Here is a 24233-nt window from a genome sequence, read left to right as displayed (position 1 = left end):
TTGAACAGTAAGTACTACATGGTTTCGTGTTTGAATGCAAAACAGAAGCTTCCAAACAATGCTTTACGAACGCACCGAACAAGTAGCAGTATTGTGTTTGAGGTGATGTTTTGCTTGTTCTGGGATTTCCCTGTTGGGTTTGGTTGGTATTATCAGTTGGGATATTCCAATGATCGGTAAACGTTGCCTCGGATAATCTAACTGAGTTGTTTTTTTTTTTACTTAGAATTTGGAAGACAACTTCAGACTTCTTTTTAGAAGATTTTTTATTTGAGCGTAGTATTGAAGCCTTCAGTTACAATACGTGTCTATTTGGGTGATCTAACAGACAAATACTGTAAGTAGCTGTTGGTTGAATATATTTCATTTTTAATTGCCAAATACGAGTCTTTGAATCCGTTCTGTTTTACTTAGATAAATCATTAATGTTTCATGCTTACACGCGCAACGCGTAATTTTAACGTTTTTATCGACTCCTGACCGTTGGAAATTTCTAAACATATTAAAGAAAAGATAAAGAAACACAAAAGGATAAAATGGCAATGCAATACATAAAAACACAAACATATCTAACAAAACACACAACAAAATGTAAATAAAATTAAAGGGATAGAAGTACAAGATTAGTAAAAGAGTTGAAAAAAATGCGAAAGGATGAACAAAAACAAATAAATTCAACCAATGAATCGAAAAAGGATAAACATTAAAAAAGAAAAAAAAAAACAAAAAACGAAAATGCATGGATGGATGGATGATAACAGCAACGCGCAGTGAAACGAATAATGGTAAATAATTAAATCTAAAACTAGCATAAAAAGATAAAAAGATGATAGAAACTAATAATGGGGCCCTTCACGATTCTAGTTAGTTTTTTGTATGGAGTTTGATAGTTGGAGGCTGAAATTATGTAAACACTCCATACAAAACCACACACAAAACTAGCCTGAAATTTTCAGTCTAGATTATTCTAACCTCAAAGCTAGAATTAGATTCGAGTACCTGTTCGAAAAATGGCCAAACAACCCAGTCAGACAAATCGGACTTAATTTACCCCTATCTTACCGTTAAATTACCGGTAATTTAAGAGTAATTTAATGGTAAATTAGCAGTCGTTAATTTACCCATTCGAGCAGTTTTGACAGATCCTATTCCTTCCTCTATTTTGTTTTTATTTTTTTCGGCTAAATTGTTAATAAATAACACGAAATGTATTATATTACAATTGAATGCTTTTATTCAATCATTTTCCTTAACTTTTACAAACGATTGCAATGAATTTTTTATAGCAAACTCGACTTGAACAGCCGCTTCACCCGGAGAATAGGTGCACAAATAGCACTAAAAAATGCAATTTCTCAGCTGTTTTTTACATTTTACAGTTTTAAACACACCCCCGACGACTTCTTCCACTAAAATATCATTAAAACAATACTCTTTTTGTTCTAATTGACATCTTTTCACTGACAACAAACGACAACACTTCGTACCGCTAAATCGCTCTTAAATTACTATTATGACAGACACAAAACTGCTCGAATGGGTAAATTAACAGAAGGCTGTCTGACTGGGAAGGTAGTGTTTACATTTATCCCAAGGTACATTAAAGAGATCAGGTGATGGAATTTAGAATCAAAGTGTATGTAGTCCAGGTGGTCTTATTGCATGTTTTTATAACCAAATTTAAACATAACTTTTTGACTGAGATGGTGAAATTTTTGCTCAAACAAGCTTCTGGAGGCATGACGAATACTCAAAACACTGTTAAAGTCTTCATTCAGAAGCAGAAGCGATAAAAATCAGGCTTCTAAATTCATACACCTCTAAATCAAGTCCACCTGTATATTATACCGACTTAGATAGCTGCTCGAAAACTGCTATACAATGCAAACAGCTGACAGGCTGAAATTTCAGCCTACCAACATAAAACGGAAAGGGCCCCAACAGTAGTAGACAATGTATAAGCTTTAAGGATTCGACAATTTTCTAAAGCAATAATTAAACAAGAAAATTAAAGCCAACATACAAGAAGTAATCAAACTGGGGAATATAAAATAAGAGCAATAAACTAAAATCACTGATTTATTCGTTACAATTGCACACGCAATTAAGCAACACACCATGTCAGCCAAAAGCATTGTAGGGGAAAGCTACCATAGTGTTAACTCGAATGCTGTAAACTCGAATATGTTTTTAACTCATTAATAATTTTAAATTGGTCAAAAGGAATGAGGTTCTCTGTTCACCGTTTCATCTCGCTAATAATAATTTGGAGAGCAAAACCCGACCCATCCACGTGCAATGCATTCTTGCTCTTATGCTCTCTATTTTGCACATTGCAGATTCCATGTGCCATTACAATTTGACTCACCCATTCACCAGTGTTTGACGAGCAAAATTCGTTATGCTTCTCCAGCCAATTCTTCCAAAACGAAAACGCAAAGCAAAAAAAACTCTACAAAACCATAAATGCAAAAGGGCGAGTGAGCAGCACGAGGCGACGCGAGAGCAGATCAACCGTAAGGGGTCGTAAAATTTCACGACCCTGTGCTCACAGTACAGAGTATGTCCCGCTGGATGCATACACCGAAACACCTTGATTCAAGTGGCCCACGGGTCCCATCCACACGGTCCACACGAGCTACTCCAGCATCTGTAGCGGCCGGACTGGAATCGACCTGGTCTGGTGCAGCCGAACGCGGTCGCGTGTTGTGATTCCCATTTCTTTACGATGAGTACGAGGGAAAAAATGCCAAAACCACCCACACCCAGTGTGTGTTATAAACCGATGGGTCAGAATTATTTACGAGAATAGCAACGAAAAAAAAAAACAACAAAAAGGCAAACAAATAACACTGAAAGAAAATTGGAGCTCTGGATGTCCGTTTGGGGCGTTTGAGCGGGCGCTGAATGTGACTCTTGTGGGCAAATTCGAAATGGGGTTGCATTCTACCGTACACTGGGAGCTCTCCTTTTCAGCTCTAACAAAAGCAAGTGCTAGGAATTACTTCACAGAAACTCGAAAGTCCTCACGATTGCTATAATTCTGTTCTTAGTACTTCAAGCGGATGCCAGTAACATATTAAAACTTGTCAAGAATGCCTTCCACGGAGCCTTCGGTTTAAGTCTCCCCAACACACTCCTGCATTGGTCAGTCAGTCAGAGTCCGATCAGCTGTTCATCGTAAAATCTGAATGTTTCCTCCCGCTCCCCATTGACTTGTGATAACAGTTTGGAGCATCAACGATCGCGGGCGACCCGGATGCACTTTTCAACCCCTCACAGGGAGAACACGCCAATGCAAACACACACACACACACACACACACCTCACTGTCAGCTTGCCCTGTTCTACGTGCCCTTTTTTAATGTCCAGTATGCGCTTTTTTTCTCTTCCTGTTGTGTTCTATGTGTGCAGCGTTCTGTGAAAAGTCTAAAACCGAAAAACGACCCAAGCGCGCGCGGATGTCATAAAGTTGCCATCGTGTCGTCGCATCCAACGTGGGTTTGGGTTTGGGTTTGGGCTGCTGCCTGGCTATATGACTATGCGCATCATCAGCATAACAAGCGGGAGTGACCTCCTGTGGGGGGGGGGGGAACAGGCAAAGGAGCCCAGGAGAGGAGGCAACTTCGTGACGAGAATAAATTCTCCAATGACAACAACCGTAGCAGTGTGCCGTACCGGGTGGTGGAGAGGGGTTGGGGTTTGGTGCGAAAATCCGGCGACAGATAACACACAAAAAAGCGAGTTGCAGACTTCGCGTTGCATTTTGCACTATTGCAGTGCAGTTTTGCAGTGCATCAGTATAACGAACCGGGTGGGAAAAGTAACCAACAGAAAAAAGGCTTATGCTTGTGTGCGGTGCAAAAAAATGGGTTTTGGACATGTATTTGGCCATTCATGAACTTTTGAGCTCGTCCCTTCGAGCCCAGCTCGTTGTCCTCCGGTTCCTGTGAAGTTTATGGAGATCCTGTTTAGTCCTGGAAGTAGGAATAATAAAAAAAAAACAGGCTCGATAGTCTGTTGGAAAAAAACTCCCAAGTCGCTTTTTGGGTGGTGTCTCGGGGAACTCTCTCGGAAAAGCAAAACCATAGCAACGCGCAAAAGGAGGCATGTTAAATTTAAGAAAAAAAGGAGCAAGTTTATGACCCCGCTTGTTGACCGGTTAATCCGTATCGCCATAGCAACGAAGCGTATGTGTGCTACCTGCACGTGATGCAGTTATGCGCAGCAGCATCGGCTCCTTCCTTAAACGATTGGGCTGTTTTTTTATGACAGGCCCTGCTTCCTTTTTGCCTCCACTTCCGCCCTCAGTTGGTCAGTTCTTTCGGCAGAGTAATCAACGAGCAGCAACAGCAATAAAACAGCGCGCATAAACCTTCTGCCTCGTTCTATGCTCGTAATTCTTGCGCTGGAGCATGATGAACACGCTCTAGGGCTCGTGGGTCGTTCGGTTAAGTCCGTGACGAATCTGCCGTTTTTGAGCATGCAAACGGAGGGAAGCTTCGCTAACTGTTTGCATATGTACCGAATCGAAGATCGTTACACTCCAAACATGGAGGGCGCGGACAGTCGGAAAGCGGATACTTTTTGAATGCATTGAGCAGTAAGTTGAACTGTTCTGCATCTCCCAAACGAATTTCGGCGAACGGACCAAACCGTCCGCGCTTTACGGCCTTTTAATTGCAGCCCAACTCATCGCTGCAGCATCATCATCATGTGCATCGAATCTGGTGGAAAGATGCGGAAAGATAAATAAAACAACGCGCTTCTCTTTAAACGAGCGAAGTTCTATGCCTACCAAATCACTCACAACTTTGATTTCGGGGTGGGTGATTGGTGGTGGAAATTATGATCTCGACCCATTAGTAGCGGGCGGTTTTGTTTAGGTCCGTTCTGGGGAGCTCCCAAGAAAGGGTTCGATCGTGCGATCATCGGAAAATTGATCGTTATAAATAGCTTCCGTTTTTGCTCCAATTTCCCGTTTTACAATGCGTTCTGACCGTGTCCGTGGCCAGGCTGACTCATCGCAACGCGTTTCATTGTTTGATGAATGACACACACGCACTCCTCACTACGAGGGGCACGATCGGCGGTTAATTAAACGCTCTACGATAGATGGTCGATTTTCCCTTCGATTCCTTGTTTCTTCAGGCCCTCCTCTCGCAGGCGGGGTAAGTGATCAACGGCTGTGCAAAGAGAAAAACGCGCGCGCTCGCGCGCTGTACAGTGTAAACAGTGAAAACAATATCCTTAAACATACAGAGTTACACAACAGTAAGAGGGCTGCTGGTGTGTTGGTGTGAGGCGTGATGCACATTGTGCAATGCCTCTCGAACAACGCACTCAACATGATGAGGAGGAGCCGATGGTCGAGTCGGGGGAATGATTCGCATTCCAAAGTCACGTGTGCGTCCGTGCGTTTGGGTGTTTGCATTTCAGAAGGGAAAAGGGTGGTGCAGTATGATTTCTTTTGGGGCAGACGAACAATCGCGTATTAGCATACGGAAAACATCTTGTGGGAAGTGCGGGAGAGATGACCCGAAACACACAAAGAAGAATAAAAACACAATCATACTGTCAATTCCCAAAGAAAAAAAGTCTCTTAATCATGCGCACAGTGAAAAGAGGGCAATGGTGCTGATTTTCTTCTCCCACCCACTCCCACACGAATTCAAATCGAGACACAGTCGTTGAGAAGTTGGAAGTATTATCACAAATCGGTCAAGATCGCAATCAAGAGCGATTCAAGATCAAAGCGACGGAAGACATTTTTGACCATTTTTTACAAAATCAATATTTTCTAATTTATTTCACATTTCTACTTACTAAAACATAGTCGAGTATTACAGGGGTTTTCAAGGGTTCTCATAGTTGTGGGATACAAATATTCCCCGATATACGCCATACTCGATATACGCGATTTCGCTATACGTACCTTTCTAAATTTTACAGTTCTTCGAGCAAATTGTACTGATTTGACACATCAACTGTCAAATGCAAAATAAAATACCTTTTTGTGTAATTTTAAAAACCATTTTAAAAGGTACAAAATTGTAATCTTCAATTGAAATGAGATTGAATAACTGATTTAGTGGCTAAAAACCTACCATTTCAAGTAAAATTATACTAACATTCGCTATAATTCAACTGAAAACCTCGAAATTCGACTTACGCTAATATTCGAGATACGCTATTGCCTCCGATCCGCATTAATAGCGTAGATCGGGGAATATCTGTTCTTTATTGACTCTTTCTAGGGGAAATGAAGCTTCATAAGACGGGAATTTTACTCTATAGCACACTTTTCGAACAATCCAATAGCAATTTACAAGGAGCTTGTCCAAAAAGGCTGCTAGATTCCAATTCCCATTCTACAATGTTCACTTCTAATATGAAAGTGTGAAAGGCGTGTCCCACAACTATGAGAACCCCTATGAGAAAACAGAATCGAAAATCTGGTTAGATTGAGCCTATAATCGATTCTAGTTCTTTCAGTGAGTCACATATTTTGAATTCAAATGAATCGTGATTCTCGAATCGAATCAATTGGGGAAGATTCGTGAATTGATTTACAACTCATGAATCAACTGAAATGCGTGAATGGTATACATTAAATACGGGAATCAAATAGAGTCTAATCCACTCAATTGAATCACGATTCGCCAACGAAGCGTCAACCATTGAACATGAATTGAATTCTAAGGATCAATCACAGACTTTGGGACCTCCCTGTTGCCTTTGTACCGTAAAAATTCAATTAAATACATTCAGATTAAAATTAAGTGCATTATTTGAATTCGATTCCTTCGGACAATCCAGTAGCTCCAAAGCATAACCTAATTTAAAAAAATGGTATCACATTCCAGACAAATGTACCATACAGTGAATGGAAAACTTTAATACCGTACTCCGAATTCCCGAAACTACATCATACCGTTCGTTCTCTTCACTACAGTGCAACAAATAGTCGTGCGCACCATCAAACACGAAGCGATGACCATGGCAAGCGAACCAACTTTCAGCTCGGGGCTGGAATGCAGCTAGTTACGATTCCACTAAACAAAAACCACACCAAGTACAGCAACCCGAGTTCGTTGCCATGGTCGAACATGGTTTCCCCAAAATCCATCCCTCGCTCCACCGCACATTTGGAGCAAAAACTGTCCCGAGAGAGAAGGGGATAAGTTGGGAAGTAATAATAATAACACATTTTTTGAAAATTATTACGCCAAACCAATAAGCACAAGCGGGCGGGTTGGTAGGCAGGGTGCAAGAGCTACTGGAATGACTCTTCCCAGCGCCCGCGCGCGCGCGCTTTATTATGCAACTTTGGTGCAACTGGTCTCTCCGCACTGTGGGGCGGAGAGCGCTTAGAGCATTTATTGTACACTTCCGTCTGCAGCCAGGGCCCGTGGCCGCCTGCCAAGAAGAAGAAGAAGAAGACGGCACAGCGGGAACAGGCGGCAGCCGAAAATGAAGAGAAAAACGCTCGAAAATGAGCTAATAATGTGTGTGTGTGTGTGTGAGTGTTTTCACGCTTGTTCCACCCCGACGCGCGACCCATGCACTTCATTTGAAGCGTGGTGCATCAACAGCAATCTCGCCTTACAAATTGAAACTCGGGAAGACACACACACACAAAATGGGAAAAGCGGTACTCCCTCTCCCTCTCTCTCTTGCCTTCTTTTTTCAATGAGTTATTTCGAAGTAATTAAAAGTTTGAATTATTTGACAGGTTTATGAATCGTTCGTCGGGTTTGGTTGGGTTGGCTCTGAGCTGGCCGGGGAACACTTTGGCCACTAATCATTCCAGCAGCGGGACCAACGCCAACGAACGAATTGGGCCACAGGGAGGCATGTTCACGCTTCAAATGAGCCACTGTTTCTTGTTGTTTATTCCCTTTTTTTCGATAATTGAAATCATGCTGTGTTCAACGGTTTTTTTGGTGGCAACCAATGGGAAAAGGGCCAAAGCGAGAAAAAGAAGGTTCAACCATGCAATGCATTTACACAAACACTTGTTGAATGCAATACAAGCGATTTGAGACGTTTTTGAGTTGGACCTTTTAAGAGTCTGCTGTTTGCTCTCGCCTGAGAGCGAAGGTGCTAAAACGCGTTCTACACATCGCGCGTTGCTACCTTTCAAGCAGCAGAGTAAGAATTTTGAATGCACTTACACAGAATGCCCACCCCGCGCTACACTACTTCACACGTGTGTGAGAAACATTGAAAGTTATTTGCTTACCGCTCCACCATCGCAATATATCTCAATTTCGTTCGCAGCCACAAATGATTAATAGCTTTCCCGTTCATGCCTTCCTTCGTGCATACATGGCTGCATTTATTATTGATGCTGCTTTAAATATTCTTCGTACAATCGCAACAGCTCCGGACTGGTGCGGGGACGCACAACCCCGAGCGCATGCTCAAAGTGTTCCCACTCGATCGTTTCCACGTCGAACGACGATTCCAGCCCCTTCAGTGCCGCCTCCTGACAGATCGCCTCAATTTCCGACCCCGAACACCCCGCCGTGCGTCGTACCAGCTCCGCCAAGTCCACGGTCGACGCGGTTGGGATCGTTTTCAGCTTGATGCGGAAGATTTCCTCCCTAGCGGCCGCATCCGGCAGCCGAACGTACACAATCCGATCGAGACGCCCCGGGCGCATTAGGGCACGATCGATCAGGTCCGGGCGGTTCGTAGCGGCCACGATCCGCACATCCTTCAGCACACTCACGCCGTCCATCTCGGTCAGCAGCTGGGCCAGCACGCGCTCCTTTACCGAGCTGCCCGATTCGGCCGACCGTTCACCACCGATCGCATCGATTTCGTCGAAAAATATGATCGACGGGGCGACTTGTCGCGCCCGGCGAAACAGATCGCGCACCGCTCGCTCCGACTCCCCGACCCACATGGAAAACAGTTCCGAGCCCTTGATGGAGAGGAAGTTGAGGCGGCTTTCGGTGGCGATCGCTTTCGCGATCATCGTTTTCGAGCAGCCGGGTGGACCGAACATGAGCAGACCGCGCGGTGGCTTGATGCCGAGCCGCTCGAACAGCTCGGGATGGTGGATGGGCCAGTCGATGATTTGGCGTAGCTTTAGCTTCAGCTCGTCCTGGCCGCCGATGTCGGTCCAGCGCACGTTGGGGCATTCGATCATGATTTCGCGCATTGCGCTTGGCTTTACGTGCTGCAGGGCGGCCATCAGCGCGGGTCCATCGATCGGTTTGCCCGTGGGAGCAGAGGATGCCGCTTTCGAGACCAAATTCTCCAGATCCGCTCCAACGTACCCGTGCGTGATGCGAGCCACTGCACGAATGCCTTCCTCCGGTACCATTTGTCCATGGCGGGAAAGTACGCGCTCGAGAATGGCTGCCCGTGCGATCGCATCCGGCACGGGAAGCTCGAACTCGTAATCCATCCGTCCGCCCCGGCGCAACAGTGGATTCACATTGTCCACACTGTCCGTCGTGCCGATCACAACGGTACGGTTCCCGCGCACGTTCGCATGCAAACTGTCCAGCAGTGTGAGAAAGTGCTGCGAAATGCGCTTCACAATGTCCGTGGCCGTACTTTTCGGACAAAGATTGTGCAGCTCCTCCACGATCACGATCGCCGGCTTAGGATGTACGTCAAAAACTTCGGCGAATTGGCGGGACACGTTTGCTTCCGACTCGCCGTAGAACTTGCTGAACACTTCGGAACAGTTTAGCCGTACCACGTGACAGTGGTAGTGTGTGGCAAGTGCATTGACGAGCATGGTTTTCCCCACGCCCGACACGCCGGAGAGGAGAATGCCGCGGCTAACAGGGCCAACGGTCGTTTGTTTGCTGTCCATGCCGAATGCCATTTCGAGCAGCTCCTTCAGCTCAGCTATCGTTGTGTCCAGCCCACCAATGTTGGCGAGATTGTACATGCGCTGCTGGTGGCCATGCTGAGCTGCTTTCGAATCGTCCAGCAGGGTTAGTTTGGTTGTCCTTAGGATCACGTACAACCGATCTTTCAAGCTCATTTTGTTCAGCTGATCCGTTAGATCGTTTCCCTCGGCCGTTACAGCGTGATCAACCAGGAATCGAAACCGTTTGTTGCAAACGGTCAGCGAGAGTGGATTGTTGCTCATGATGGCGCATCCTTGCAGTTGGTACTTTAAGCTGGTGAGCAGAAACTTGCCATTTTTAGCGAAAAGGTTCGCTTGTGTAGGATCTTCCAGGCGTAGGAAAATCTCTTCCGCATCCTCTAGCCGGCTGTTGAGCGTGGTTACAGTTGCGTTCAGCTCGTTCGCCGATACGTCGTTGAATTCATCTAAACAGTAAATAATTACATCGTTAAGCATCTTTTTCAGTGCTTTTTATTCTTTTAATAACTTACCCAACGCTTCAAAAAACACCTTTGCCTCATGTCGATCTTCCACTGGCCACAGCGTACGCACGACTGTCCCGACCTCCTTGCCGTCCTTCGCTTTGGCCAACTTTATCGCAACAAAATCGCCCAACATGAGACTCAACCGTCTCACCACACTGATTGGTACCAGCACCAGACCGTAGCGCTGAATGTCCGTGCACAGCTTTACCTCCTCGAATATTCCCAAGCCACCGACTTCTATCTTCCGGCAACGGTACACACCACCAGCATCAACATAGCCGCCCAAACTTGCCACATTGCCGCAGTCTTCGGCTTGATGTTTGGCCAGCTCGCCTGTTGGCAGGTACGTTTGGCACTTTTCACAGTTCCACCAGAATGGTTTTTCCTTTTTGCTTGCCGATTTGGGTGGCATTTTCACCACGTTTGTTGCGTTTTTTTTTTTGTGCAGCACGAAGGAAATGCCGGCAAGTAAACCCAAAGCGTGCGTGCGAAAACGTAAACAAACAGGTTGTTGTTGACATTTCGATTGACATTTGGCAAATGGTTCAAATTGACAGTTGGTGGAAGGGAATTGTTGTTTTGCCTGTTTTCGCTGTTTTTTCGCATTGCCTTTCTCAATTTAAATTACAATTAAATTGGTAAACGTATTGTATAAAATTTAAGACATCAAAATGAGGTTTCTTTTATTGACTGTCTTCTCACAAACTGCCTCCTGTTTGGTTCCTTACGAGTGCCTTTGGACAAAAAATTAGCTTTACAAATTACATCACATACACACACGCGCAGGGAAATGTTCGCCGGTCTATGGCGATTCTTTGTCACTTTGTTCTCGCAAAGCGGCATTACAACTCCTGCTTTTGCTGTTTGCGCAGTTCACCGTAGTAGTACGCTTCAACCTTTTTGCTCACGCGTTTACAGCCAGTGTTAGAGTACAGGCCAGTATCGTCGAACGTAATCGCTTCTTTAACAATATCACTAGAAAGAAGGAAACAACACTGATTATTACCGCTAAAAAAAGATGAAAAAAAACCCGCCAAACCACACATACCTTAGCATTTGATCGCTCATCTTCTGGTCGGTAAACTTCCTGTACTCCGTCCGGATGCACTGCTCGACGTGCCGCAGCTCCAGCGGCAGAAACGGCACAAAATGATCCACCACGTGCGATTCGATCAGTTCGCTTTTGTACAATCCGCCGACCAAATTGTAGGACGCTATCTCCAGCGTCGATTCGAAGTGATGCAACTTTGTTTCGTCGCGCCATACCCCACTATCAACGAGCGATTTCAACCGGACCGCTATCTCCGGTCCGGCCACGTTGGAGAGAAAGATAAAGATTGCCTTTCGGAAATCCAGTGCCTTCGTGTAGGCATGATTGTCGAGCAGCGCGACGATGGAATCGAACAAACCCGGGGGCATTTTCTCCACCTCATCGAATATGAACAGAGCGTTGGGACATTTCGCTACAGCCGCCTTTATGTGCTCCACCAGTGCCACCTGCAACGAGAAGGATTTGTTTAAAGTATGAATGGAGGATCCGTTTGCAATAGCAATCCACAACTAACCTTGTACTTTTTAACCTCACTCTCGAGCGGGAAGTGTATCCTTCCAAGAAACTTGTGGACAAAGTTACTCGCCGCCCCTCTCTTGTACAGAGCCCGGGTAATGTGTTCGGCCACAAAGTTTTTACCGGTTCCTGTGGGAAGCAGACATTTAGCAAACAAATTGATAACGTTGATAAAGCTTTCACTTACCCGGCAAACCATGGAGGCTGGAAGGAAACAAAATGGAATGGATTATTGCCACAATTGTACCAAACAAACGCCAAACGGGCTTACCTCATCACCAAAGGTTTCTCCGATTGTTCGATGTTTCCCAGGTGGCCACCGATAGCGTTCACAATAACCTGTCTGGCAATATGTTGTCCGTATAACGAACTCTCCAAGGCAGTACGCAGTTCTGTAGTTTGGGATGGGGAAAAAGCGCGACAAGTAGTGCTGTTAGTTTCTTATCAACCGGAACGATACACAGCATCCGCACCCGCACTCACCCTGTATGTCGAAACGGACATGAACCTCATTGCAGCACTCCGCCAGCGCACAGTATCCATTATTTTTCGCAAACTTCAAGGATGATTTCGCTGCATTCGAAACGGTATCGAGTACGGCACCAATGTTAAACCATGATGCTAGCCCGGGCTGAACACCAAAAACGATCACCAGCAACCATAGCAATACGCTGGAGCTGCGGTGTGAACACGCTGCTAGCCTCATCGTGGCGATTCCGTACGATTGTTTCTAATGTAAACACCGTCACGTTTGCACTGATGACTAATCACAAACTTGTCGTTAACACGCACACGCACGCACGCACGCACACTGGGACCGATATTAGATTTAGCTGTTATTTGACGTAACCGCGCGTGGGCATATTGCGGAGTTCAACGGCACTAGAAAAAAGATAGAGGAGCATTCAAAATTGGTCACAAACCATCCGATCAGAAGGGGGATGCTTTATGTGTCTACGGTAAACATTTTTTTTATTGAGAAGAAGTAAAAAATTCTGAACGGAATTGACATATGGCAACCGGGCGGGAGGGTCACACACACACACACAAGACACTTTAACTTTACGTTGCCTTTTTCTTCGCCACCTTCACGCTTGGCGTGTCCAGCTTTGGCTCACACTCGCACCAGGGCGTCCGCTGCTTGTCGCACTGCAGATCAACGTTCAGCACCGTCACCGACACCCCGTCGATCGTGAGCTCCCGCCGGCTGTGCAGCGAGTACGCGATCGTGCTGAGTCCCGTCTCCCGGTCGCGCTTGCGCGTCACTTCCCGCTGGTTGAAGCACTTGGTCGTGTCACGCCGCCGGTGCACACGGTCGTGCACGTGCCGGAAGGTATCGGCCGTCCCGGTGGACACATTTTTGGGCCGCGTCACCTCCAGCCCCGCCTCCTTAATGCGCACGTAAAACTCGTCGTCCTCCAGGCCCCAGCCCCAGTACCGGTTGGACATGCCGTTCAGCTGGGCAAAGTGGTCCATCCGCAGCAGCAGTATGCCGCCAATGAACGCGGCATAGTGGTACTTCGGGTGGTACTCGGGGCCGGAAATGTGGAGCGGACCGTGCTCGGGATACTCGTAGCGCAGGTTGTCGTTCAGCGGGAGCAGATCCACATCGTGCATGGCAAAGTAGTCGTAGCCGTCCCGAACCTGCAGGAAGCCCACGTTTATCAGCGACGCGCGGTTGAACCGATACCGGTCGTTCTGATTCACGACGAAGATGTGAAACGGAACGCCCTGCTTGCTGAGAAAGGCGGCCATGTGGGGGGCAAACTGGAGCAGCTCATCGAACCGGTCGCGGAACGGCACAATGATGGCAAGTCGCTTCCGATCCGAACTGTGCTCGAGCACCCGGAAGCTCTTGTGAAACTGTTCGTGCTGCAGATCCCGATCGCGCTGCTCGTCATCACACTTGCACGTATCTGTGGAATGGAAATCACGGTAAAAAGAAGGTTCTAGCAAAGATAAATGTAACGCTAACCTACCCGTTGCACCTGGAAGACTGCCGAACAGCAGCAAGAGGCAAAACGAGGCACACACACAAATTCCGACGTAGCGCAGGTACACGGAACGCACGTAGCTTACCATCGCTAATCATTGTACGCACACGGTGCTACAAAACAACCTTACCCCTCACGAAAAGACAATCAGAACGTACCACGCATTCCGGAACCACCGGTTGGCGGTGGCTATAATTAGACTTTAATTAAATTCTATTCTGCCACTGTGCACCGTGTGCTTGCATTGTTCCGCGTAGCAAGCCGCCTGGCGAGAGCAGCGTTTGTTGATACTGGCTGGGAGCTGTCAACGACCTTGCTTTCGCGCTGTCAGTTTGACAGATGGGACAGAAGTGCAAAAAAAATGATCCTCAGTGTGACCAGATTATTTGGGCGGTTTTCGGTAAGGGCGGTGGCAACGCTTTTTCGCATGCGCTTTTATCGAACGGCCTGTCAAATTTTTATATGGGATTTGACAGATAACGTCGGACGACGAACTCGCACGTCCGACGTTATCTGTCAAATCCCATATAAATCTCGTTCGATAAAATCGCATCCGATCAGCGTTGCCACCACCCTCAGTAGGCATTTCAAAAATCGCCAGGAATACAGATAAATCGGTATTTCTGGTCACTCTGATCACCCTGCAACATGTCAACAAAACCATCTTCAGCCAATCAATTTCTACCACGACCGCAACCGTGGCCCTTTGCGCTATTGCACATATTTTTTATGTAAAGTAAACAAATAAAGACGAAAAAATAGCGCTACAGGAAAGGAAGGAAAAATACATTCCAACACGACCGTGTGAAACATGTTGGCTTGGCACATTTTCACACTCGTCGCCGTATTCCGACTCGGGGAGTGTCACGATTTGAAGGGCTTCGATGATTCGGTACTGTTCAATCTCGTATGGCACGCCAAAAACGACATTATCGTAAGTAAACACCTTGTCCATTTTGCCGTGATTTGATAACGAGCAGCGAACGCTCCCCCCTTTTAGCCAGCACCGGCCAATTCCGAGGAAATATTCGTCACGTCCGCAAACAAGGAGAAGTATCGCTGCCTAATCCCGTCCATCACGGCCAAGGAGACGACCGGTGATGTCGAGTACAGTGGTCCCAGCCCGCTCGAGCTGATCGAGCCACTGTTCACGTCGACCACGTGCTCGTACCGCATCGAAAGCTACTGGTCGTACGAAGTGTGCCATGGCAACTACATCAAGCAGTATCACGAGGAGCGGCACGAGAAGACGAGCAAGCTGCAGGAGTACTTCCTCGGCCGGTGGGACAAGCAGAAGACGGAAGCGCTGAAGGCCCGGTACGCACAGGCCGACGCGGACAAGGAGCAGCAGATGAAGTACAAAAAGATCGAAGGCTTCAATCTGCCGTACCTGGAGCTGGAGATGGATTCGGGCACGATCTGCGATCTGAATGGGGAGCCGCGCGTCACGAAGGTGCTGTACGTGTGCTACCGGTTCGGCAAGAACGAGGTGTACTCGCTGAAGGAAACGTCCACGTGCAACTACGAGGTGATCATCCTGACGGCGGCCCTCTGTACGCACCCGAAGTACAAGCCGCAGGACACGGAGGAGAACAAGATCAACTGCAGCCCGGTGGGGGAAGCGCCCCGGAAGCCGAAAGCGCTGCTCCAGCTGGAGGTGGACAAGCTACGGCAAAAGTATCAGCAGCTTACGGTATGTCTGAGGGGTGGTGGTCCGGACGCCATGCTTTCGCTGTTAGCCTTTCATTAGCCCGCTATCGCTTTCCATCCTTCATTTGCTTGCCATTCCTGCCTCGTGTTCATCCCGCTGCTGCTTGCTGCCTTTTCTTTAAAAGCTTTTGTATATTTTTTATCTTTTGTATGTATTTTCTTTCGTTTTTTCCTTTTCTTTTGTATCCTGCTTTCCACCCTATCCCTTTTTAGGTTACAATAAGGGATGCATTAGGATATGAAATGCCTGAAATGAGTGAGGTTGGTTGTTTACTGTTTGTTCTTTCCTTTTTTGTTTACTACAGCTGTACGAATACGGTTTTTTTAAATAGTGGCGAGTTTCGCATGCTCCTCTTGAGTGTAGCAAAGAGCAAATTTCAGCATCAGTAAGGAATATTTTCTAAAATCCATCCCCTTCCCACAGGACGGTTCCATTCGGGGTGATCCGATGCGCAAGGATACGACATTCAACTTCGACTGGAAGGCAATGGAAGAGGAAGCTGGTGCTGGTGAGGGTGAAACCCCGGTTTCATCGATGACCCGGCGGCCAAAGAAGTCGAAGGAACTTACCTCGCTGTTGGAATTTCTCGATGGCGCGTACTGTTTGCCGGGCGTAAGTAGCGCACAAAGCCGCTTTTTCGCCTTGATTTCTCAATTCCCCCATTCCTTTCTACAGGGATCCGGCTGGTGGAAGTTCGAACTGTGCTTCGGCAAACACGTCCGCCAGTACCACAAGGACACCTCCATCTATCTCGGGTACTTTGATGTGGAAAAGCACCGCGAATGGTTGGAGAAAACCCCATCGGCCCGGTACAAGCGCAAGCTCGAGAACCAGATCAGCCACTTCTACACCGGTGGCGACGTTTGCGACAAAACCAACCAGCCCCGGCACGTGGAGGTGAAGCTCAAGTGTACGGACAGTGTGGGCGCACCGGATGTGATTGCCCTCTACCTGCTCGAACCGCGCCCCTGCGAGTACGTGCTGAACGTGGAATCGTCCAAGATTTGTGATATTCTGCCGCTGGCATCGGACGATATGCTGCTGCCCGAAAACCTCCGACAGCTCGAGGACGAAACGCAGCTCGTGCTGGACGGTGGTGCAGCTAATGTAAATAATTGATTTAATCACCGTTTTCGAAAGTAATTGCAGTAAATTGCGCGCGCACTCAATTGCTGAACTCTACGGCGGGTGTCGTCTTCGTTTCGGTGCTTATTTTAACGGAAAGCTGCGTAAACAGCTGGTCCCAGGTCCACAGTTCGTCCGGCTCCTCGATGTCTTCCTCGCTCTCGAGACACTCGGTCAGGATGGAGATGTCGATCTCGTCCAGGTTGCCGAGGGCCGAAGCTTTTCCGCTGGCGAATATGTCCGAACTGAGGTTTTTGTAGGTCGTTACACTGCAAATGCAAAATGGAAGTTAAAAGTGGACGTTTTGGCTTAATTGTCCCTCACGTACGTAGGTAAATTGGGACTCTCGTTGTAGAGCAAGCTCTCGTGAATGTCGTCCGCATCCGGCAGCACCGGAATATCATCGATTGGGTTGTAATCAACCGTCGTACTGCTATCGTCCATCGGCACTATGTTGCTATTGCTGAACCGCTCCCTACAAAGGTACAAGCTCATTTATTATCTTCTGCACGATTCCTCCGCATCACTCATCACATCCTGCTACTTCTACTTACATCTCCAAAATGTTGGAAAACTTGCGCGCATTTCTGAAAGCAGACAGACACGAAACCCGAAAACCAAACAGAAGAGAGAGAGAGAGGGAAGGGAAAAAACACACATTCACTGCGCATTAAATACTAATCGTTGCAAAGGGGGATGTTTGATCAATAATCTCCATTAACTGGCTTACTTGCCGTGGCCGGTGGTGGCGCTCGTTAGTGTGGACAAGGAACGCCCGACGGGGCCGCCGCTGCTGCCGCTATTGCTCTCCTCCAGCCAGCTGTTGTCCGTCTTTACCTTCGCCGGCGTCCCGGTCGCGTTCGTCGACGAAGGGGAGGATTTGTCCTGCATTGCTTGATTATTGTTGCCACAAGGTGTGTGTGTGTGTGGGTGTGTAGCTAGACACTCATTAATTACGTTCACACCACACCCGTGACGAGGCGAAAGCGCTTCAAATGGGGCAGCCTTTAATTCAATATTTATGTGGCTACGATTTGGTGCAAAGATACGCGTACGCGACGGGTTTCGTTTGTGTTTACGTTGTCAAGGAAACTGCTCGAATGGAATGCGCTGTTGACGCAAGCAAAACAACATAACTGCTCGAACGGCTTTTTTCTCTCTCTCTCTCTCTCTCTCTCTCGTGCACCATGTGACAGCGCAACGGACAAAATATGTATTTTTATAAACATAAGAATGAATTTAAAACACTTTACAGCATTCTTCTGTAACTACTTAGTTTTATTAAGTCTTCCAGCTAATCACATTCACCTATCTGTCTAGCACCCTACCATCGATTCCGTTGCTAAGGAGAGGAAATCAACCGAAATGGGCCTTCCCTTAACTTTCCCATTTTTTCAATTTAAACTTTCATTTTGGACTATAAAATCGCTCACCAATCGGGTCATGTGTAAAATTGTGTATGTTGCTGCATTTTTCTGCGAAGCGCATTATTTAAAAGAGCGAAAATTGACCCCTTTCATGCCACTAAAACGGATGAGTATATGCGGTGTGACCCGTGTGTGGGCCGCTTTTGAGCTCCCTATCCTCCTCCCTATCGTCACCTTTGTCCAGAGAATGGTTTCAAGTAAAGGTACATGCAGCGGGTTTTGTTTTGTTTCGTATGTCTGTCCGTTTGTGTGTGTGATGTAATCGTAAATAAATATTAACAAGCTATTTCAATAAAAACAAAAACAGAACAAAAAACACATTAAGGAACTATGCTTGAACGACATCCAACTATTAGCGCCTACATAAAACACGTCCCCTTTCAATCATGCTGCTCTTGGTGTGTAGAATATTGGGTTTGCATTCGATGCGAGATTTCGTGCGGAAAGAGGAGAGAGTATATCACCGTTGCGCCAAAACAGCACCCAAAAAACACCTTTTTACACTGGACAGGCGGATATCTTCAACTTTTTTACGACCTAAAATGGAAGAAAGGAGTAGAGTGGGATTAGTTTTATGTTGGAAATGCTAAATTTAAATGCTCTAGATACAACTAAAAAGTCTACAAACATGCATTAAATTGGTGAAAAAAATGATATTTAGGTTAAAGGCAAATCAAACGAGTCAAGCATCACACTACAGCAACCCCAAAGGTTTGGTTTTAGCATCTACAATACGATCGCAGCCTCTAAAGCATGGAAGCTTGCCTTGCGAACGCTACTGCTACATTTGCACCGTTTCTAGCGTCCGTACTTACGCGTTTACTTTTGTGCAATTGGCTAGCGTGAAACTGTGGGCACCGCTTTCCCTCTATCCCTCTACACTACGTACTCGCGATCGCTTATGACCTTAATGCCGTGCTCGGTGAAGACGAACTTGATCATATCGTCATAGCTACGGGACGGGCTGATCCGTCCAGTCGAACCGCCGGCCGTTTGTGCCACGCCTGTGCCCAAAGTAGCCCCTACGTTGGTGTTTGATTTGGTCGTAGCAACGCGCTTCGTGCCACTACTACTACTACCACCACCACCACCACTCCGCTCGGTTGCTACGGTTTCTACGGTGGTGTTGGCAGCCGTCGCTGTCGTGCGTTTGGTAGATGGTGGTGCGCCGGCGGCTGCTGTGCTGGTATTGTCTTTGCCGTTGGTGCTGGGTTTAGCGTTTGTGCTCGGGTTTGTAGGTTCGCGGACAGAAGCGCCCTTTGCGTTTGCATTCTCACCCACCTTCTTCTTGCCTGTGGTGCCATCGTCCAGTGTGATGTGGAGAGCGGCCGCTCCTGCCGGGTTTGTCGTCGTCCCGTCCGGTGAGGTGACGAGTGGCGGGGTCGGCATGGGTGCTGCCGTCGTTACAATCTGTACCGCGCTGCCCGGTCTGCTGAGAAATGTTCCCCGACTGCCACCAGTAGTGCCCGGCGAGGCCGGCTTCGAGTTCGATTCCGTCGCGCAGCAAAACACCTTGTTCAGGGTGGTCGGTGGCAGCGGTGGAATCGGAAAGTCCGTCTCATCCATCGCCTCGCAGGAAGCCGCGCCGAGCTTGTTGCGCTGGTTTTGTGCCTCGATGTACAGGTCCGGATCGTTGATGGGTGAGATGGGCGAAATGCTCATCGCTTCCGCCGCACTGCCCGGTGTTAGAATGTACTTACTGCGTACGTGTATGTTTTACCCAAAAGTCAAAGTGTATTCCAATTTTCCGAAATGCGCACAGACATGTCAATAGGAAAGCAGGGGTGGGGGAATGGAGATTTCATTAGCAACGACAGTGAAGAGATGATGAAGCCCACAGACGGAAAGGCGCAGTCAGTTTTGCGCCGTACCGCGCAAACACGAACTGCCGTCCCTGTCACTGTATGGAACACACGCACAGGTTAATATGGTTTTGGGATGGTAAAAACGCACACAAACACGGGCGCCACACACTCGAAATGTTTCGATTGAACTCAATTACGCCAAGGTAAATGATTCGCGCTTTTGCTCTACTTACGTCTCATTGTTCGTGCCGAACAGGCCGAACTTTCGAATGTACTCGGCCACATGGTCGTCCAGAAGGTACTTCACCGAGAGGCCCCTGCTCAGCAGCTTTCGAATCAGCGTGGAGCTAACGTCGTTCGTCACCCAGTTCGTTACGATCGTAATGTTGCGCTGGAAAACAACCGGAAAAGAGTCAATTACCAATGCCCTCGAGCCATTATAGCAAACGCTTCTCGCACGTACCCGATATCGACTCAAAAGATCGGAATTGAAGATGAACTGCTCCGGGTTGGAACCGGCGCGGGAAATCACCACAATGCCGTGGTAGCCCAGAATCGCCTCCAAATCTTCGTCCTTCCACAGGCCGGGCGTGGCAAATGATTCGAGCAGATCGGCACCGCACAGTAGCTTCAGCTGCACCTGGCCTGCCGTCCGCTTGATGCCTTCCGGGATCCACGCCGGTATGTGTTGGTTGTTGATGGTCCCATTCGTATCCTTTAGGTATGAGTTTATGTAGTTCTGGAAAAGGGGGTGAAATAGACATTACTCTGAAGGAGCAAAAGAGGAGCAACTGCTTTTGTCACAGCCTACCTGATGGTACTGCAACACTTGACGCGTACGGGTCCACTCTTCCTGTTGCGTTTCCCAGTCGGACAGATGGATCCAGTCGGAGGTTTTGAGACCGATCTTGATCATTGCACAACGGTGCGTCGCCGACACTAGCCCTTTCTTGGCGTATGAGTCATGCACCGGTGACACTATGCCGCCGACCACCTGCCCGAGGCCCATCTGCTGGATGTGATCGCGGGCAATTTCTGCAAAACACAGGCACAGGTTTAAGGGCTTCTCTTCTGTCGCCATTTGCCCCGCCGACTTACCAAACATCCGGAAGTGCATCGGTGTTGGCGGACTAAACGAACCGCACGCTATCAGCATTATCTTTGTGGACGATGTCATTCTCATTTGTTTTGGGTGATTGGGTGAAAATGCTCAGCCAGACCGAAAAATGTGAACAATTCGAGACAATCCGCACACACGCACACACGACGACTTGCTGCCACAGCACTAAATATCGTTTCTAACGATGACTGGACATGTAGACTGGGATTAGGTACCGAGAAACAATTGTTTATTCGATAAGAGGGAAGTTTCCCGAGCGTTCGTAGCGAAAATTTTGGCTCCAGAACGACTGTTGTTGTTTTTTGTTACATCAATACAGGGTTCGTGCACACCGCAAGGAGTAGCTTTGCTCAGAGGGGAACGAAAGATGGTACACAATGGCGCTAAAATGGATTTTGATTAGCTCGTTAATATAATGTCAATCAAATAATACAATTATATGTGTTATGTATCTCATCGTAACCTTTTAAATCGGAATCAAACGCTTATTTTCAGAAATACAAATCAATACAAGTCGATACTCGAGCCCTGTAGTGGTATGTTTGCAATTTGACACGCAGGCAGTGTGGCCAGATTATTTTGGCAGATTTCGGTAGGAGCACCAACCGTTTTATCTGTTGTTTTCGGTAGGTGTTTCAATTAGTATTGGTAGTTTTCGGTATGTTTTGAAGTGTTTGAAGCGGAAAAGGAGGTTCTAATCTGTAATCTCTGTATTTCATATAGAGTTTACTGCATTAAATCATTTGGGAAATGGTACGAGGGGGGTATGTATGTTTCGGTCAGTATTATGAGAAAATCTGTGCTTTTCGGAAGGCATATCAAAAATCGCAAGGAATATACATAAATCGGTTTTTCTGGCCACTATGCCCCAGTCAAAACCGTTTTCACATTGCAGTTCAATACTTACGTGTGATTATTTGTATGTCTGTTCTTAGTTTATATCTGCACAGAACGCTGGCAATGAACATGTCAGTGCTTCTTAAGCAAATTTGAACTGAAATTTGTTTATTTTTAACGAATTTTCTACGTAATGCCATAACATTTTTTTATTTAATACTTAGATTTAATTTAGGTTGATTCACGATCTGAGTAAGTAGCCTATAACGTTTATATTGTTTTTTTTTTAATAATTTCAGTCCAGCTTATCTTAAATAAATGTTTCTTTGGCTCTACTAGGAATGAAAGAATATGCAGCATTATCTCTTAACTCTTTGCTCACTCAGATTCATGCCTTCCAGGTCAAGAGCACGTCATTCATTCGTGTCACCCTAGGGAACTGGTTAGTTAAAGCGATCAACCGATTTTTATTTTTTTTGGCAAGGGATGAGGAATGACCTCCCGCAACGGCCAACCGCACACCAGCATCGCATCCGGAGTTGCCGTACCCATGCAACTCTTTCGTTTTTCCGCTATTTCCGATTTAATTTCAGATTAAACCTGCTCACAACGCACAGCAAACGCACAATCCTACCAAAGAAGGTAATATAAATGAGAGACAGAAAGAGAAAGAAAGCGCACGTCTGCTAGTACAATAGCACTGCCTTCGCTCGTTAGAATTCATTGCTGGTACTTAGGCAAACATTTTTGATGCTCTCTGACTAATGCTCGTCAGCGAAGCATGGCCAAAAGTTTTGCCAATCCCCCCTCTTCAACATCCTCCCAGTCCTAGCCCACACAAACAACAACCACGAACGCATCATCATCTTTTGATAGGGTGGAATCACACGAATCTTCCCTGCCACAGCGACCAAACTCACTGTTGTCTTCGTCCGAACAGTTAGCAAGAGGAGTCAACTGAGGAACAGGAGATTCCAGGGCCGTTGTTGGAATTTGGCGTAAAACATTGATTGATCACATCTTTGCCGATGGGGGGGAGGGGGGTAGTGTACGTCTTTGGCAAAAATTTGGCGGAAATTTGGCCGAGAAAGGCAGCAAAAAAGGGGGAGGGATTGGTTTGTTTGCTGGTTCAGGACGTGTACGTATGTTCGCATCCCTTTGGCTTTACAAAATGATATCGTGGAAGAAATCTCCGATAAATAAGGAAGTGACGATTGAATTGGAGAAGCGGACGTATCGGATTCATGCTACGAGGGGGGTATGTATGTAGTTACGAGCTAAGAAGATGGGTTCACGAATAGCTTAAACTCATCATCATCCGCATAATAATGGGATCGGTACGCGCGGGCACCGCTGAGGGTGGTGGGAATGATGATGGAGGAAAAAGGAAGCGGGAACTCATCCATTTTGATACCGTTTACCCGGCCACACGCGAGGCGGACATACGGCGTGGTGGTTGGTGGTTCAATCATCACGCAGCCCGGTCCGGAAATGGCGTGATTAATTCTCTCACATCGCTATCGATTGGTACCGCACTTGGGACTATGGTCTGCAGACATTTTCCCTGTAGACTGGAGGGCAAGCGACGGATGGTGATGTAAAGTCGATTTTATGTAAACTAATGTTTTGGGGTTTCGATGTATTCATCTCCTCTCTAAGCTGTTAAGAATCTCTTTAAAAAGGATCGTATTATTTTATAATAACGTATGTAAATTGTGTTGTACCATGTGATGTGTGCTGATCTGCTTAATGAGTTTGGAAGCGTTCAAAGATTCATCATGTCAACTAATAACTCACCCATAGGAAATTAAATAATTCATGAGTTTAGTAACTCTTTCTATACTTAAGTCTCGATCACTTTTCGGCCTCTAAGCGTCTTGCTAAAATCAAAGTGTATAGTTAAATTTATGTGAATATTTTAACACTCTAATAGCAACTACCTCACAGTAGTTTAGTATGACCCGTAGAGAGTAAGTTAAAGACTTAACTTGCCATTCTAATCCATGATCGCTAAACTAATTCAACTATGTGGCTAGTGTCATCATTTTGTGATATGCTCTTTGTTACTTGTGCTCCTGTGACTGATAAGGTGAGAAATATTAAGATATCCGTTCATTCCTTTGCATAGAAAATATGAGTAAGCATGTAATTTTGAATATATTTCCTTACTAGAGCTTTTCATTTTATAATGATTATCTCATCAACTTCAAACTTTTACGAATCAAATGTGTTGATAATCAGGTTTGGAGCCTATCTTACATCTCTAGACCTCTTCAGAGCCCGTA

The 24233-nt window shown here is 46.6% G+C and overlaps 6 protein-coding genes across 12 annotated transcripts; 1 reads left to right on the top strand and 5 right to left on the bottom strand.

Moving 5' to 3' along the window:
• Positions 1 to 8301: 8301 nt before the first annotated feature.
• LOC120904088 (ATPase family protein 2 homolog) lies at positions 8302 to 10904 on the bottom strand. Its single transcript, XM_040313834.1, has 2 exons — positions 10369 to 10904; positions 8302 to 10302 (listed from the first exon to the last, which is right to left on the bottom strand). The coding sequence occupies exons 1-2, from the start codon at positions 10772 to 10774 to the stop codon at positions 8345 to 8347; spliced, it is 2364 nt and encodes a 787-aa protein (XP_040169768.1). The 5' UTR covers positions 10775 to 10904; the 3' UTR covers positions 8302 to 8344.
• A 110-nt stretch (positions 10905 to 11014) lies between these two features.
• On the bottom strand, positions 11015 to 14230 carry LOC120904091 (torsin-like protein). 3 transcript variants are annotated; one of them, XM_040313849.1, is made up of 7 exons: positions 14054 to 14230; positions 12413 to 12811; positions 12201 to 12321; positions 12117 to 12133; positions 11928 to 12058; positions 11411 to 11859; positions 11015 to 11337 (listed from the first exon to the last, which is right to left on the bottom strand). In XM_040313849.1, the coding sequence occupies exons 2-7, from the start codon at positions 12633 to 12635 to the stop codon at positions 11205 to 11207; spliced, it is 1074 nt and encodes a 357-aa protein (XP_040169783.1). In that variant the 5' UTR covers positions 12636 to 12811; positions 14054 to 14230; the 3' UTR covers positions 11015 to 11204. The 3 variants fall into 3 exon arrangements, with proteins under 3 accessions (XP_040169783.1, XP_040169782.1, XP_040169781.1); XM_040313848.1 differs by having other exon boundaries at positions 14082 to 14230; XM_040313847.1 differs by having other exon boundaries at positions 14009 to 14120.
• LOC120904094 (beta-1,4-galactosyltransferase 7) lies at positions 12840 to 14040 on the bottom strand. Its single transcript, XM_040313852.1, has 2 exons — positions 13909 to 14040; positions 12840 to 13845 (listed from the first exon to the last, which is right to left on the bottom strand). The coding sequence occupies exons 1-2, from the start codon at positions 14009 to 14011 to the stop codon at positions 12992 to 12994; spliced, it is 957 nt and encodes a 318-aa protein (XP_040169786.1). The 5' UTR covers positions 14012 to 14040; the 3' UTR covers positions 12840 to 12991.
• A 333-nt stretch (positions 14231 to 14563) lies between the features above and the next one.
• LOC120901738 (endoplasmic reticulum lectin 1) lies at positions 14564 to 16816 on the top strand. Of its 2 annotated transcripts, XM_040309905.1 has the most exons (5): positions 14566 to 14857; positions 14924 to 15616; positions 15847 to 15894; positions 16058 to 16246; positions 16310 to 16816. In XM_040309905.1, exons 1-5 carry the CDS (start codon positions 14735 to 14737, stop codon positions 16751 to 16753), a joined length of 1497 nt encoding a protein of 498 aa, XP_040165839.1. In that variant the 5' UTR covers positions 14566 to 14734; the 3' UTR covers positions 16754 to 16816. The 2 variants fall into 2 exon arrangements, with proteins under 2 accessions (XP_040165840.1, XP_040165839.1); XM_040309906.1 differs by lacking the exon at positions 15847 to 15894 and having other exon boundaries at positions 14564 to 14857.
• On the bottom strand, positions 16738 to 17920 carry LOC120901739 (intraflagellar transport protein 43 homolog). The gene is made up of 4 exons (XM_040309907.1): positions 17490 to 17920; positions 17314 to 17346; positions 17088 to 17234; positions 16738 to 17028 (listed from the first exon to the last, which is right to left on the bottom strand). Exons 1-4 carry the CDS (start codon positions 17648 to 17650, stop codon positions 16800 to 16802), a joined length of 570 nt encoding a protein of 189 aa, XP_040165841.1. The 5' UTR covers positions 17651 to 17920; the 3' UTR covers positions 16738 to 16799.
• Positions 17921 to 18019: 99 nt separating this feature from the next.
• On the bottom strand, positions 18020 to 21443 carry LOC120901737 (nicotinamide/nicotinic acid mononucleotide adenylyltransferase 1). Of its 4 annotated transcripts, none has more exons than XM_040309900.1 (6): positions 21090 to 21443; positions 20803 to 21026; positions 20455 to 20730; positions 20225 to 20382; positions 19002 to 19885; positions 18020 to 18723 (listed from the first exon to the last, which is right to left on the bottom strand). In XM_040309900.1, the coding sequence occupies exons 1-5, from the start codon at positions 21172 to 21174 to the stop codon at positions 19063 to 19065; spliced, it is 1566 nt and encodes a 521-aa protein (XP_040165834.1). In that variant the 5' UTR covers positions 21175 to 21443; the 3' UTR covers positions 18020 to 18723; positions 19002 to 19062. The 4 variants fall into 4 exon arrangements, with proteins under 4 accessions (XP_040165834.1, XP_040165835.1, XP_040165838.1 ...); XM_040309901.1 differs by having other exon boundaries at positions 19468 to 19885; positions 21090 to 21437; XM_040309904.1 differs by lacking the exon at positions 19002 to 19885 and having other exon boundaries at positions 21090 to 21429.
• Between the last annotated feature and the right edge of the window lie 2790 nt (positions 21444 to 24233).

The sequence above is a fragment of the Anopheles arabiensis genome, chromosome 3, assembly GCF_016920715.1.
Source record: "Anopheles arabiensis isolate DONGOLA chromosome 3, AaraD3, whole genome shotgun sequence".
NCBI lineage: Eukaryota > Metazoa > Arthropoda > Insecta > Diptera > Culicidae > Anopheles > Anopheles arabiensis.
This window is presented reverse-complemented; position numbering and strand designations above follow the sequence as displayed.